At 47.1% G+C, this 15517-nt stretch overlaps 1 protein-coding gene across 2 annotated transcripts in view; it reads left to right on the forward strand.

The window, feature by feature from the left end:
- The window catches only part of LOC118084108 (integrator complex subunit 6-like), a 34642-nt gene extending 21930 nt beyond the window's left edge, over positions 1-12712 (forward strand). The window contains exons 13-19 of one of the 2 annotated variants that reach the window (XR_009557034.1): positions 278-401; positions 1930-2072; positions 4455-4686; positions 7260-7661; positions 11196-11289; positions 11837-12180; positions 12517-12712. Coding sequence is in view for 1 of the 2 variants with exons in the window: in XM_060270549.1 (XP_060126532.1) it covers positions 278-401; positions 1930-2072; positions 4455-4686; positions 7260-7661; positions 11196-11289; positions 11837-11936 (1095 nt within the window). In the remaining variant the exon portion in view is untranslated. Of the gene's footprint in view, positions 1-277; positions 402-1929; positions 2073-4454; positions 4687-7259; positions 7662-11195; positions 11290-11836 lie in introns of both variants that reach the window. The other variant, XM_060270549.1, reaches the window with a different exon arrangement.
- Positions 12713-15517: the final 2805 nt, after the last annotated feature.

The following is a 15517-nucleotide window of genomic DNA, read 5'->3' on the forward strand; positions in this document are numbered from 1 at the left end:
AGAGCTGTTCGGCAGTGGGATTTGCTGCCAAGGAGTGTGGTGGAGTCTCCTTCTTTGGAGGTCTTTAAGCAGAGGCTTGACAACCATATGTCAAGAATGCTTTGATGGTGTTTCCTGCTTGGCAAGGGGGTAGGACTGGATGGCCCTTGTGGTCTCTTCCAATTCTATGATTCTATGACTGTGCCTAACGGAAGGAGCTTCGTATCCCATTGCAGGGGGCCAAACATAAAGTCATTCTATGATTCTAAATGATCTTTTTTGTTTTGACGGAAAACAGGATCTGAAGCCGCAGGCTTACAGGAACGCTTACGATATTCCTCGCCGCAGCCTTTTAGACCAGCTGACTCGCATGAGGACGAACCTGCTGAAAACACATAAGCTCATTCTGGGCCAAGACGAAGGTGGGTGCCATGTTGGCGTAGCGCTGAATGGAGGTTGTTGTTTGGTTCCTTTAGGTCAGGGGCCAGCAAACCACAGGCCGTGGGCCGGATCCAGCCCAATTGCCCTCTGGATCCGGCCCGCGAACGGTTCTGCAATTGCCACTTGGATTGGCACAATCACATTTCCCCCCCCCAGCTTTTTTTTCCGATCCCCCCCCCAACTACATCTCCCAGCATACTCCAAGGTTTCTTTCCTCCATAACCCAGTTATCAGATCTCTTTGAAATTTTACACAGATCTCAATAAGAGGATGAGGATTTCAAAAGACTTTGTTGTCGTTTAGTCGTGTCAGACTCTTCGTGACCCCATGGACCAGAGCACGCCAGGCACTCCTGTCTTGTACTGCCTCCCGCAGTTTGGTCAGACTCATGTTCGAGAACACTGTCCAACCATCTCGTCCTCTGTCGTCCCCTTCTCCTAGTGCCCTCCATCTTTCCCAACATCAGGCTCTTTTCCAGGGAGTCCCCTTCTCCTTCTGCCCTCCATCCTTCCCAACAGCAGGGTCTTTTCCAAGGATTTTTCTCTTCCCATGATGTGGCCAAAGTCTTGGAGCCTCAGCTTCAGGATCTGTTCTTCCAGTGAGCACTCAGGGCTGATTTCCTTCAGAATGGATAGGTTTGATCTTCTTGCAGTCCATGGGACTCTCAAGAGTCTCCTCCAGCACCAGAATTCAAAAGCATCAATTCTTCGGCGATCAGCCTTTTTTCTGGTCCAGCTCTCACTTCCATACAACCATAGCTGTAACTATACAGACTTTTGTCGGCAAGGTGATGTCTCTGCTTTTTAAGATGCTGTCTAGGTTTGTCATTGCTTTTCTCCCAAGAAGCAGGCGCCTTTTAATTTCGTGACTGCTGTCACCATCTGCAGTGATCAAGGAGCCCAAGAAAGTCAAATCTCTCACTGCCTCCATTTCTTCCCCTTCTATTTGCCAGGAGGTGACGGGACCAGTGGCCATGATCTTGGCTTTTTTGATGTTGAGCTTCAGACCATTCAATAGACTTTATAAATGCCTTTTTATGGAGAAAATAAAATAAAATGTACGTGTGCCGAGGGTCTTGAGAGACAGATGCCGCCGATTTTTTTGAAATGTAGAAGTGCTATAAAATGAAAACCATTTGAGAGAGAGGGGGGAAATGTAGGAGGGTGAAAGGTTGTTTTCTGCTGCTCCAGAGAAGCGGACATGGAGCAGTGGATTCAAACTACAAGAAAGAAGATTCCACCTAAACATTAGGAAGAACTTCCTGACAGTAAGAGCTGTTCGGCAGTGGGATTTGCTGCCAAGGAGTGTGGTGGAGTCTCCTTCTTAAAAACCATTTGAGATAGAGGGGGGGAAATTAGGGGGGTTTCTTTCAACCATAAGTTGAAAGTTTCATCCGAATCCCAAGATGGTGGATGACATGACCACGTTTTGACGTGATGTGGAATGACCCTTTCGGGAAGTTTTGCCTTCTGGAAATGAAGGGTGCTATCCTTTTTGTTTCTGCTGTAGACTGCCTTCATAGTGTTCCTGTGGCTCAAATGGGGAACTACCAGGAATACCTGAAGATGATGCCCGCTCCACTACGAGAAATTGACCCAGACCAGCCCAAAAGACTCCATACTTTTGGGAACCCTTTTAAGCAGGATAAGAAGGTAGGCCTATTTTATGGGGTCCCCTTCCCCTCGCCACTCCTCGCGACCCGCGAGTGAGCGGAGTTGCCAATCCCATTATATCGTCCAATCTCATTATTAAATGTGGATTATAAAATTTTTGCAAGCGTTCTGGCTACAGGGTTGAAGAAGGTACTGGATGATTTTATACACCACGTCCAAGCAGGTTTTTTGCCTGCCAGGCATATAAAGGATAATATCGGGAATTTAGTAGACGTTCTGGAATTTCTAGAGGCCAAGAGGTATACGAAGGCGATATTGACGTTTATAGATGCTGAGAAGGCCTTTGATAAGCTCTCTTGGGAGTTTTATGAAGAAAAATGTGGAAAATTTGGGAGTTGGGGAAAATTTCACGAATGGGTTGAATGCAATTTATTTTGAGCGAAATGCAAAAGTTATAGTTATTAATGTGGTGGCTGATGAAATAAGAATTGAAAAAGGAACCAGGCAAGGGTGCCCACTTTCCCCTTTGTTGTTTGTAACCATAGCTGCCAAGTGTCCCGTTTTCCCCGGGAAATCCCCGTTTTCCCAGATGGATCTAATGGTCAGGGGTCCCTTTACCTAACAGTAAAAAGTACTCTGACAATTGATGATTCCAAAAATGAAAGCTTCCCCTGGTTGTCGATATGAAGAGGATGCAAGCAAGGTTCAACCTTTCTGTAAAAGGAATAAATCAATGATTTAAAGCCTTACTGGCGATTTAAATCTATTTGACTTGAATCCAATCCACCCAGATTTGTGGAGGATTGACACCCAGCGACTTCAAACCAAAGTTGCTGCCAAGTTGCTTTCTCCTAGACAGGCTCTGATGATTGGACAAGGGCAGGGGTCAGCAGGAGTGAGAAGCATAGCTGCCAAGTCTCCTGTCTTCCCCGGGAAATTCCTGTTTTTTCCTGCTGTTCTTAGCTGAAAAAACAGATTTTTTTTTGTTTCCCCGCGGTTTATTCTGGCGCGGCGGCCATTTTGGAACTGGGCAGAGCAGCATCCAAAGTCGCTTCTGAGCATGCCCCGCCCAGTTCCAAAATGGTGGCAGTGCTACTTCCTGTCTGCTACTTCCGGCCCTGTCCCTTATTTCTCGGACAGCAACTTCAGGCATGGTTTATAACAGTTCTGGAAGTCTTGCTGTCTATGATTAGGGATGAAGAAAAGGCCAATGGAATTGTGGTGGGGGCTAAGCAATATAAATTAAACAGCCTTTGCAGACGGACGATCTAGTTTTGACAACGCAGGACCCAGAAACCAGCCTTATTAAAGCGCTGGATATAACACAGGAGTTCGGACAAGTTGCAGGATTTCAATTGAACAAGACTAAAACGAAAGTCTTAGGGAAAAAACCTCACATTAGAGGGGGAAAATAGGTTACAGGAGACTAGTGGCTTGATGTTTGTAAAGAAGAAGTACTTGGGTGTAAATACGATAGCAAAAAACTTGAATTTGTACAAAGGTAACGATGGAAAAATGTGGAACGAGATCAAGAGAGATTTGGGTATATGGTCTAATTTGAAATTGTCCTTGATGGGTAGAATTATCAGTTATCAAGATGAATGTATTGCCGAGAATGTACCGGAGTACTGTGTCCAGTTCTGGGCACCACAGTTCAAGAAGGATACTGACAAGCTGGAACGTGTCCAGAGGAGGGCAACCAAAATGGTCAAAGGCCTGGAAACGATGCCTTATGATGAACGGCTTAGGTAGCTGGGTATGTTTAGCCTGGGGAAGAGAAGGTTAAGGGGTGATATGATAGCCATGTTCAAATATATATCAAAGGATGTCATATAGAGGAGGGAGAAAGGTTGTTTTCTGCTGCCCCAGAGAAGCGGACACAGAGCAATGGATTTAAACTACAAGAAAGAAGCTTCTACCTCAACATTAGGAAGAACTTCCTGACAGTGAGAGCTGTTCGGCAGTGGGATTTGCTGCCAAGGAGTGTGGTGGAGTCTCCTTCTTTGGAGGTCTTTAAGCAGAGGCTTGACAGGCATATGTCAAGAATGCTTTGATGGTGTTTCCTGCTCGGCAGGAGGTTGGACTGGATGGCCCTTGGGGTCTCTTCCAACTCTATGTTTCTATGAGATCAAGAGAGATCTGGATATATGGTCTAATTTGAAATTGTCCTTGATGGGTAGAATTATCAGTTATCAAGAGAACGTATTGCCGAGAATGTTATTTTTATTCCAGGTCTTACCAATAATTGACAATTTAAAGTGTTTTAAAGAATGATAAGCAGAGGCTTGACAGCCATATGTCAAGAATGCTTGGATGGTGTTTCCTGCTTGGCCGGGGGTTGGACTGGATGGCCCTTGGGGTCTCTTCCAACTCTAGGATTCTATGTGGGTTGTTCTTAACGGCTGGCGACTTGTCTTCCAGGGCATGATGATCGACGAAGCGGACGAGTTTGTCGCTGGTCCCCAGAACAAAGTCAAGCGCCCAGGAGAGCCCAACACGCCGGCTTCTCTGAAAAGGAGGCGCAGCTTGTCTCCGCTGCTGAGACGGCCCCAGTCCCCCCCGGCGATAGCCAACCACGTCAGTGGGAAGGGCCCCCCTTCTGCTTCAGGAGCCCCAGCGAACCCCACCCTCAAAGCCATGCCAGCTCTCAATGGTAATTTGTGCTTGGCCTCCTAAAGGCTCCCTGAGCAATTGCCGCATGCATTTTTTATTTTTTATTTTGGCCTTGTGTGCACGGAGCTTTTGTCTTCCGGAATCCTTTTTCTAAGCACAGTACCTGAACTGTTTGAGGCTATTGTAATAAACGATGCCAGAAGGATGTCATATAGAGGAGGGAGAAAGGTTGTTTTCTGCTGCTCCAGAGAAGCGGACACGGAGCAATGGATTCAAACCACAAGAAAGAAGATTCCACCTCAACATTAGGAAGAACTTCCTGACAGCAAGAGCTGTTCGGCAGTGGGAGTTGCTGCCAAGGAGTGTGGTGGAGTCTCCTTCTTTGGAGGTCTTTAAGCAGAGGCTTGACAGGCATATGTCAAGAATGCTTGGGTGGTGTTTCCTGCTTGGCAAGGGGGTTGGACTGGATGGCCCTTGTGGTCTCTTCCAACTCTATGATTCTATGATCCTTTTTGGTGCACCTCCAGGGTCCCGGAGGACCAGAAAGAGCTTCCGCCCATGTGCCATTGTCATTTCCGATGCACTTCCCGGGTTGCTGGGGGCCATTCTCCGGGGGCCACTCTCACAGAGTTGAAGACCGGCAGCGATACCAGTGATACTGTATTTTCTGTCGTATTAAGACCACCCCCAACTTTTCCAATTAAAATATAGAGTTTGGGATATTCTTGCTGTATATAAGACTACCCCTCTTCCTATGATCATCCGTGGGCCAGACATGCCCGCGCTGCCCATATCAAAAAATCTCCGCAGCACCAAAAAACCGCCCTTGTGCATGTCCGGAAGCCGGAAATCGCGCCTGGACATGCGCAGAAGCGATTTCCGGCGCCGCGCTGCCTATTTCCAAAATGTTCGCAGTGCCAGAAATCGCTTCTGCCACTGCCTATAAGACATCCCCTGGCTTCTGAGAAGATTTTCCTAGGTTAAAAAGTAGTCTTATACGCAGGGTGGATTTGATTTAAATCAAACTGATTTAAATCACGATTTAAATCACTAGTCAGTAAGGCTTGATTTAAATCATAGTTTTCTACATAAAGACTAATCCTTGCTGGTATAACTTTAATATGCTGGTAGATGAAGATTTTTAGGGTTTTCATATTAGTTTTTTTACCCCCAGTTTAATAGAGTAATCATTCATATTTGGGCAACTTTTCTGTTGTACTTAGGAAGGAGAAAAATAATCATTACCTTAATAATAACAATTTAAATAGATTTATTCAACTGAAACAATAACATTACAGCATATGTTATTCGCTTAAACAAACATCCATGTTTGTTAAGTAATTTGGCTAAACAAAAACAAAATATATATATTTTAAGAAACTTAGACTGTCAGCCCAGACTACACATGAAAAACTTAAATACTGTCCACTCCAAACAATCAGAAAAATATTGTTTCTATTCTATTCACGGAACTTCTTGAAACTTGGCACTGAAGGGGTTGTTTCTGTATTCATAGGTTTGTAGAACAATAGGATTAAGGTCTTTTTCTCAACTTTGTTCATGTTATAACATTTTTGCTGTGAAGAAGAGGCATCTCTGTTGAGTCAAATTCAGTTTTGAGAACTGCAAAAGTAAACCAAGCATCTGTGATAATATCTAGCAGGCAGAGAAACTGCCCAAAAACCTCTGGAAGTGCGTTGCATTGTGAATGGATTAATGGAATTTATTTACCCAAAAAATTAAACATATGCAACCTTATTCTACATAATTAAAAATCTAATCTTTATTTCAAGATGGAATAACCTTTGGATGGTAATATATGTTCCTCAAAAAGCATTTTATTTTAAAAAATCCGATTTTTATTTATTTATTTATTTTAAATCATTGATTTTTATCCACCTTGCTTATACGCAGGAAAATACAGTACCACCTTTTTTGGGGGGGGGGGTTTCAAGTCAAAGTTGCTGGACATTTTTTTTAGGCAGGAGACCCCCTCTTTTTTATGGGTTCCGGGAGGCCCTCTTTTGGGAGTTCAGGTCTACGTTGTTGGGCTTTTCGGGAGGAGGAAAGCTGCTTTTGGGGGGGGGTTCATGTCTTAAGATGCTGAGCTTTTTTGGGAAGGGAATGCCTGCTTTTGGCGGGGTCAGGTCAAAGCTGTTGACCTTTTTTGGGGGAGCCAGTGATCTACCACCAGGTGGCACTGTGGGTTAAACCACTGAGCCTAGGGCTTGCTGATCAGAAGGTCGGCGGTTCGAATCCCTGTGATGGGGTGAGCTCCCGTCGTTCGGTCCCAGCTCCTGCCAACCTAGCAGTTTGAAAGCACGTCAAAATGCAAGTAGATAAATAGGTATCGCTGCAGCGGGAAGGTAAACGGCGTTTCCATGTGCTGCTCTGGTTTGCCAGAAGCGGCTTTGTCATGCTGGCCACATGACCTGGAAGCTGTATGCTGGCTCCCTTGGCCAATAATGCTAGATGAGCACGCAACCCCAGAGTCGGTTACGACTGGACCTAATGGTCAGGGGTCCCTTTACCTTTAGTGATCTACCACAGGTGTCCTGTGGTATTGCATTGAACATTCAGAAACTTTCCTAAGAGAGATCTTTCTTCTGGCAGATCCAAACAGCAACGTGGTCCCGGATAGCAACGCCGAGAAGAAAGCAGAGCACTTCCAGTCCCCGGACAGGCAGGGAGATGGGCTGCCTGTGCCGGCAATGGCCTTGATCCCCCCGCCCCCGGCCGCCCTGGCGGACGATGACCTGCCCGGCGAGGAGGTGGACTCCCTGCCCTGCGAGCTGAATTGCCTCGGGGAAGACGGGTTAGATCTCCGGCCTGTTGCCGGCTCCCTGCTTCGCCGGCCTGTCAGCTACAGCGTGTCTTCAGGGGACGCCAAACTCCTGCCCGGATCCGCACCCGGGGCCGCGCCCCACGCGGTGAAGCTCACGCCCAGCATGTTTGAAGGGAGCAACGAAGTGATCAAAATCAAAGTGATGAAGGAGGTCCGCAAGCCCGGGAGAAGTGAGTGTAGGAGGGGGGGCTTGGTAATAATAATAATAATAATAATAATAATAATAATAATAATAATAATAATAATATATTATTTATACCCAGCCACTCTGGGCGGCTTCCAACAAAACATTAAAATACAGAAATCCATCAAACATTAAAAGCTTCCCCAAACAGGGCTGCCTTGAGATGCCTTCTAAAGGTCTGGTAGTTGTTGTTCTCTTTGACCTCTAGTGGGAGGGCGTTCGACAGGGCGGGCGCCACCACCGAGAAGGCCCTCTCCCTGGTTCCCTGCGACTTGGCTTCTCGTAGCGAGGGAACCGCCAGAAGGCCCTCGGAGCTGGACCTCAGGGTCCGGGCAGAACAATGGGGGGGGAGACGCTCCTTCAGGTATCCTGGACCGAGGCCGTTTAGGGCTTTCAAGGTCGACACCAACACTTTGAATTGTGCTCAGAAATGTCCCGGGAGCCAATGTAGATCTTTCAAGACCGGTGTTATGTGGTCTCGGTGGCCGCTCCCAGTCACCAGTCTAGCTGCCGCATTCTGGATTACTTGTAGTTTCCGAGTCACCACGTAGAGTGCATTGCAGTAGTCCAAGCGGGAGATAACCAGAGCATGCACCACTCTGGCGAGGCAGTCTGTGGGCAGGTAGGGTCTCATCCTGCGTACCAGATGGAGCTGATAGACACAGAATGGACCTGCGCCTCCACGGACAGCTGTGAGTCCAAAGTGACTCCCAGACTGCGCACCTGGTCCTTCAGGGCCACAGTGACCCCATTCAGAACCAGGGAGTCCTCCACACCTGCCCGCATCCTGTCCCCCGCAAACAGTATCTCTGTCTTGTCAGGATTCAACCTCAATCTGTTAGCCGCCATCTATCCTCCAACCCTTGTCTGAAGGGAAGTCCCACCAGCCCAGATAGAGCACCAGGGCAGCCGAAAGCCGCCTCTTTTTCCCCACAGGGGTGAAATGGAACAAGCGGCTCCGAAGAAGCTTGTGGCACTTCGGTCTCCGTTGCTAGCATTTATGGCAGGGACACTTCAGTTCCCGGGCGGAAGAAAGGTGCGGGGCAATTGCTACGGCCCCGGTCTTGCTTGGCACCTTTTGGAATTTTTTTTTTGAGTTGGCAGAAATGCAATTGTAGAGTTTGTCTGTAAATGGCAGGAGCCGCCCGTCATAGTGGAATTCACATTTAGAAACCACGAGGGAAAGTGATTTGTCCCTTTGGCGTGGGGTGCTGTTACAAAAGGGGAGAGGAGGAAATCGGTGCTAGCAGGAGAAAACGTCCTTTCTCCAATGAGGAGGGTCAAGTCGAGGCGTATCTTGGTTTCAGCAAGGCCTTTGATAAGGTGCCCCATGAGATTCTTCTAAAGAAGCTGGTAAAATGTGGGCTAGACAATGCTACCATCCAGTGGATTTGTAACTGGCTGGCTGACCGAACCCAAAGGGTGCTCATCAATGGCTCCTCTTCACCCTGGAGAGTAGTGACTAGTGGGAAGAACCACAGGGTTCTGTCTTGGGCCCAGTCTTATTCAACATCTTTATCAATGACTTGGATGATGGGCTTGAGGGCATCCTGAGCCAGTTTGCAGATGACACCAAGTTGGGAGGGGTGGCTAATACCCCAGAGGACAGGATCACACTTCAAAATGACCTGAACAGATTAGACAACTGGGTCAAAGCAAACAAGATGAATTTTAACAGGGAGAAATGTAAAGTACTACACCTGGAGGGGGGGGGGAGAAAGACACAAATACAGGATGAGTGACATCTGGCTTGAGAGCAGTACATGTGAAAAGGACCCAGGAGTCTTGGTAGACCACAAACTTGACATGAGTCAACAGTGTGATGTAGCAGCTCAAAAAGCCAATGCAATTCTGGGCTGCATCAATAGGAGTATAGCGTCTAGATCAAGGGAAGTAATAGTGTAGCCTTATCAGCTAGTAAGGGTCCATTTAAGTTGCACCCAGGCAAGGACAAAAGATAGTCAAAACGACACCGGGGTTGAGTTCTTCCAGAGAAGGAATTTTATTCCTTATTAATAAGAGACTCAAGGTGGCTAGTTCCACGACATGAGTAAAGAAACACAAATTGCAAAGCTCTCTTATACCCTTCTTTTGGGCTCTTTCCTCCTCCCTGTAAATGTGCGCACGCAAGGGGTTCACGCACGCAAGGGGGTCACTAGTACACGTCCTGTGCGTAAACACATGCTGGCTTAACAAAGCCTTTAGCCTTCAGTTTACGCGTCAAGCTAGCACTTCCAGCCGCCTTGAGTGCATAGACGCAAAGGCAAAAGGTCAGAAACATCGGGGCAAAGGCAGGGGTAACATAAACAGGACTATAGGCGACATCTTCCCCCCCTTCACATCATCTATGCGTATTGTCAATTATTGTCGAATTCATATCTCTGGCTCGCCCTGGTGCCCTTGGGTAAGTTCCATGTCTTCGGCAGCTAACACATCATTCCCTTTGATAAGAGGAATGTTTTCATTTTACAAGGCTGTTCTGTCTTCCAGTCAGTTCTTATGCAATGCCTCCTTCTCAGGCTTACCCTTTGGCATAGAGGCTAAGCCAGGGATATGGGGGGGCTAAGCCATACACTCACAATTATACAATGCAGGCAATGCAAACTTATAGGATCCGATCTAGCTCAATAATACAATTTGCAAATCACTCTCTTCAATAGTACCACTGTATTCTGCTCTGGTCAGACCTCACCTGGAGTACTGTGTCCAGTTCTGGGCACCACAGTTCAAGAAGGATACTGACAAGCTGGAACGTGTCCAGAAGAGGGCAACCAAAATGGTCAAAGGCCTGGAAACAATGCCTTATGAGGAACGGCTTAGGGAGGGATTTGGGCATGTTTAGCCTGGAGAAGAGAAGGTTAAGGGGGTGATATGATAGCCATGTTCAAATAAATAAAAGGATGTCATATGGAGGAGGGAGAAATATTGTTTTCTGCTGCTCCAGAGAAGCGGACACGGAGCAATGGATTCAAACCTCAAGAAAGAAAATTCCACCTAAACATTAGGAATACCTTCCTGACAGTAAGAGCTGTTCGGCAGTTGAATTTGCTGCCAAAGAGTGTGGTGAAGTCTCCTTCTTTGGAGGTCTTTAAGCAGAGGCTTGACAGCCATATGTCAAGAATGCTTTGGTGGTGTTTCCTGCTTGGCAGGGGGTTGGACTGGATGGCCCTTGGGGTCTCTTCCAACTCTTATGATTCTATGAAGGGGGTTGGACTAGATGACCCTTGTGGTCTCTGCCAACTCTAGGATTCTATTATTCTAAGGCAGCAGACTGGCTCATTTCTCACCAGGCTTCTCCCATGCACAAACAGCTATGCCCCGGAGAGAAGAGGAGTGGCTTTAGGAGGACGCGGAGGGTCTGAAAAGGGAAAAAATCCCACCATGCTTAGCTTCCAGCACTGTGGGAGAGTTTGAGATAGCAGCCACTGCTTGAAAGCAAAGGGCAGGGTTGAGGGCAGGATTCTGGTGGTCTTAGCAACGCTACCATGACCTCACGCTTTGTTTTCTTTTTTAATGGCAGATTTCGAGAAGATTTTCTCTCTCCTCGAAGAAGTTCAAGGCCCTGTTGAAATTCAGAAATATTTCATTGAGTTTGCCATCAAGGAAGCAGCAAGGTTTGTATCCGGGTGACATGTTCAAAGCTCGAGCAGCTATGTGCATATGTTGTTTGCTTACCTTCCAAGTCCCGGATTGCAGAATTAGGGACCGGCAGCCGTGGGACACCGGAAGTTGCGTCGACGTAACTTCCAGTGTCGCTTTGCCCTTCTATGGGCACCAAAAATGGCCGCCGCCAGCTTCGCAAGTCGCTTGTACACGTCAGGAAGTGCATTGACACAACTACCGGTGTCGGCCATTTTTGCAAGTTGCTTCGACTCACCTCCTGACATGCGTACAAGTGACTTTTGAAGCCGGTGACGGCCATTTTTGGTGCCCATAGAAGGGCAAATCGGAAAGGAAAATCACGGAGAAAAACGGGAGACGAAGTGACACGGGGGACCACCTGGAAAAGATAAGTAAAAACGGGGGGTTTCCCGGGGAAAAACGGGGTACCTGGCAGCTATGGTTGGTTGGTTGGTTGTTGTTGGTTTCCGAGGGGAAACGTGGAACGGAAGTGCCAGACCCACCTTAAACTGCTCCCCCTTCCCCCCTTCTTTCTCTTAGGTTTAAAAAGCGGGTGTTAATCCAGCACTTGGAGAGAATACTCGAGGAAATAGACTTTGCCAGCCTGCACCACAGAGTTAATCATGTTAACAGTAGATAATAGCGCCCCAGCGAGACGAGAGCAAGTTTGCTACGTGGAAGAGGACGCGGCAGCGGGGGCTGCTTTTCTGCTGGAGTCCGAGAAGAAGGGTGGCGTTTTGACCTTTGCAAGCCTCTCTCGATGGAAACCGGGCTGTGACCTCGAAGGACTTGCTGCAAGGGGGGCCTGGCGTCCCCGCATTGAAGGGCCTGATTCTGCTCAAGGGGCTAAAGGGAAAAACACTCCGTGCTGCCCTCGGCCGCAGGTGATAAGAATTTACTCCTTTACGCTTTTTAAAGAGCTGCTTTAGGCGACAGGTCGGATCTGGCCAAAGAGAAAGGCATAGACGTTTGATCTGCATTTGTTCGGAGAGAGTCTTGGTTCAGAAAGGGGGTAAAAGAGAGAGAGAGAGAAATCAATCCCTTCGTGACGGCAGCGCGCATTGCTGCTGCTACAGACACGGAGGCAGAACCTCCGGGGAACCGGTAGCCGACCCGGGCGCGAGTTTTCAGGGTGACGTTGCATTTGAGAATAAAGAAACTGTTGAAACTGGGTTGAGGAAAAGCAACCTGCCTCAGCCTCTCTTCTCTTTTGTCTGCAGACTTTATGAAAAGCGCGTGGCATTCATCTTCTCTTTCATCTTGTGAAGAGGACGGAGTCTCTTCACGTGGACTTTGACCTCAGAAACGCTTAGAAGGGATCTTTGTTTTTTTTTTAAAAAAACGAAACGAAATACCCCCCAAATATTATGTGTGTGTGTGTGTGTGTGTTCTACTTTTTAAACGTTCACACGAAAAGAGATTATTTTGGACGGTGTCCTTAATTTGATAGATCAAACTCTGTGTGTGTGTGTGTGTGTGTGTGTGTACGAGATGGATTATTTTTTTTTAGCACCTTACAGAATAAAAATCGTTTTATGGTTTCCTACGAAGCACCTAATCGGAATGAGGTGCTGGCGAGGAATCCCAGTTGCCTGCGAGCGCCGGAAACAAAGAGAGCAGAAGGCGGTCCCCCAAACACAGAAGACCCCCCCTTCTGTTTCCTTCCTCCAAAAGACCACTTGGAACACACATTTCTTCATTGCAGGAGGAGCCGGTTCACATGGTTTGCTTTGACTCTAGAGTTGCCATCCGACTTGCCACCGAGAGCCGACGAGCGCCCCTGGGGCTGGTGGTGGTCGGGGCTGGTGGTGGCCGGGTGGCGGTGGGATGGCACGGCGCACATGCTAAAGTTTTCCAGGGCTGAAGCATGGCGGGCCAGTTAGGAGGGAGGGGCGTCAGCGTCACGCCAGGCAGCCAATAACGCGCCGCTATGCCAGAGGGTCAGCCAGGGCTTGTCCATGGCTGCAAGTCCATAAAATAGAGTATGTCCCAAACTCTATATTTTAACTTGAAAAGTGGGGGGGGGGGGCTCTTATACGCCCACTCGACTTATACGCCGGAATATACGGTATGTTCTCCAGTCACTGGCGGGTTGTCCTTTTGCGTTCCATGGTGGTGTTTAGCATGCCAAGGACTTTATGTTTGGGCCCCTACAATGGGACACGACACTCCTTCCGTTCACACCTGCCAAGTTGCTGCCGGAGAAATAAGCGACCGGGCCGGAAACAGCAAACCGGAAGTAGCGCTGCCGCCATTTTGGAACTGGGCGGAGCAGGCTCAGAAGCAGCTTTTGAGACTGCTCTGCCCCGTTCCAAAATGGCCGCAGCACCGGAAGTCGCACTGCAGCCGTTTTGGAACTGGGCAGAGCAGCGTCAAACGTTGCTTCTGAGCATGCGGCCACCGCGCCAGAATAAACCGGGTAAAACAAAAAAAAAATCCGGTTTTTTCAGCTAGGAACAGCTGGGGAAACGGGGATTTCCTGGGGAAAACGGGAGACTTGGCAGCTATGGATTAATGACATATGCTGAAATTGCCCAAGGTTCGCCCACGGTTTCCCAGAAATAACTCCTCATATTTTGTATGGGCTAATTTATTTGATGTTAATGTAGAACATTATTTGCGCAACAGAGCTTCGGTTCTTAATCTGAGCAGCTGCCACGGCACTAGTTTGGCTCACATTTGATCGAACCCTTTGCGAGGGAAGCTTCCGCCGTACGCCCCATCAAGACGACTTGCACCTTCCAGGTGGAAGCGTCCCAGATCTGAAGATCATCTTATTTCCTTTTTAAATTTTTTTAAAAATAATTTTTATTGATTTTAAAAATAGAAATAAAACAAAACATCCAACTAAAATAGAACAAAGCAAGTACACAAATAATCCATCATATAAATCCAACATAATTTAACCTATCTTCTACAACAGGCATCCCCAAACTTCGGCCCTCCAGATGTTTTGGACTACAATTCCCATCTTCCCCGACCACTGGTCCTGTTAGCTAGGGATCATGGGAGTTGTAGACCAAAACATCTGGAGGGCCGCAGTTTGGGGACGCCTTAACTTGCGCCTTTTCACGTTCACCTATATTCATATCTTGTACATTTCAACTTCCCCTTCTCTTCCTCCCTGGCTTCAAATTTATTACTGTTCTCACTGCTTCTATTTATTTTCCTCTTGGGAGCTTTACAAGATATTTGTCTTCAACCCAAGTTCCTTCATATATATTCCAAATTTTCCCCAATTTTCCTTGTTATTCGAACCACCCCTTATCGAACTTGTCAATTTGGCCAAATCGATGTAACTAATTGCTTTCTCTTGCCAATCTCTTATAGTTGGGACCTCCTGGCTCCTCCATAATTTAGCAATTAGAATTCTTACTGCCGCCGCTGAGCATAAAAATACCTTTTCATCCTTTTTGTCCACTTCTTTATCAACCATTCCTAGTAGGAAAGACTCAGGAGTTGTTTTTTAATATTATATTTAAATATTTTCTTAAGCTCTTCTAATACCCCACTCCAAAAAGGCTTAATATTGGCACAGTGCCACCATATATGTGTGAATGAGCCTATTCCTGACAGTAAGCTGTTCGGCAGTGGAATTTGCTACCAAGGAGTGTGGTGGAGTCTCCTTCTTTGGAGGTCTTTAAGCAGAGGCTTGACAGGCATATGTCAAGAATGCTTTGATGGTGTTTCCTCCTTGGCAGGGGGTTGGACTGGATGGCCCTCGTGGTCTCTTCCAACTCTATGATTCTATGATTCTTCCTGACACCTCTAGCACTGGTTATTTTTTATTTTTATACATTTGACAAATTTTAACTGGTGTCAAATACCACCTCTAAAACATTTTGATTAAATGTTTCTCTCATTGCCTCTGATGCCGTAAATTTCCAAGTTACACTCCATAGTCTTTCCCACTTATCCATTTCTATTGGATAAGAAGCTGGTAAAATGTGGGCTAGACAATGCTCCCATTCAGTGGATTTGTAACTGGCTGGCTGACCGAGCCCAAAGGGTGCTCATCAATGGGCTTGAGGGCATCCTGAGCCAGTTTGCAGATGACACCAAGTTGGGAGGGGTGGCTAATACCCTAGAGGACAGGATTACATTTCCACATGACCTTAATAGATTAGACAACTGGGCCAAAGCAAACAAGATGAATTTTAACAAGGAGAAATGTAAAGTACTACACTTGGGCAAAATAAGAGAAAGGCACAAATACAGGAT

The sequence above is a fragment of the Zootoca vivipara genome, chromosome Z (genome assembly GCF_963506605.1).
Source record: "Zootoca vivipara chromosome Z, rZooViv1.1, whole genome shotgun sequence".
NCBI classification, from domain to species: Eukaryota; Metazoa; Chordata; class Lepidosauria; order Squamata; family Lacertidae; genus Zootoca; species Zootoca vivipara.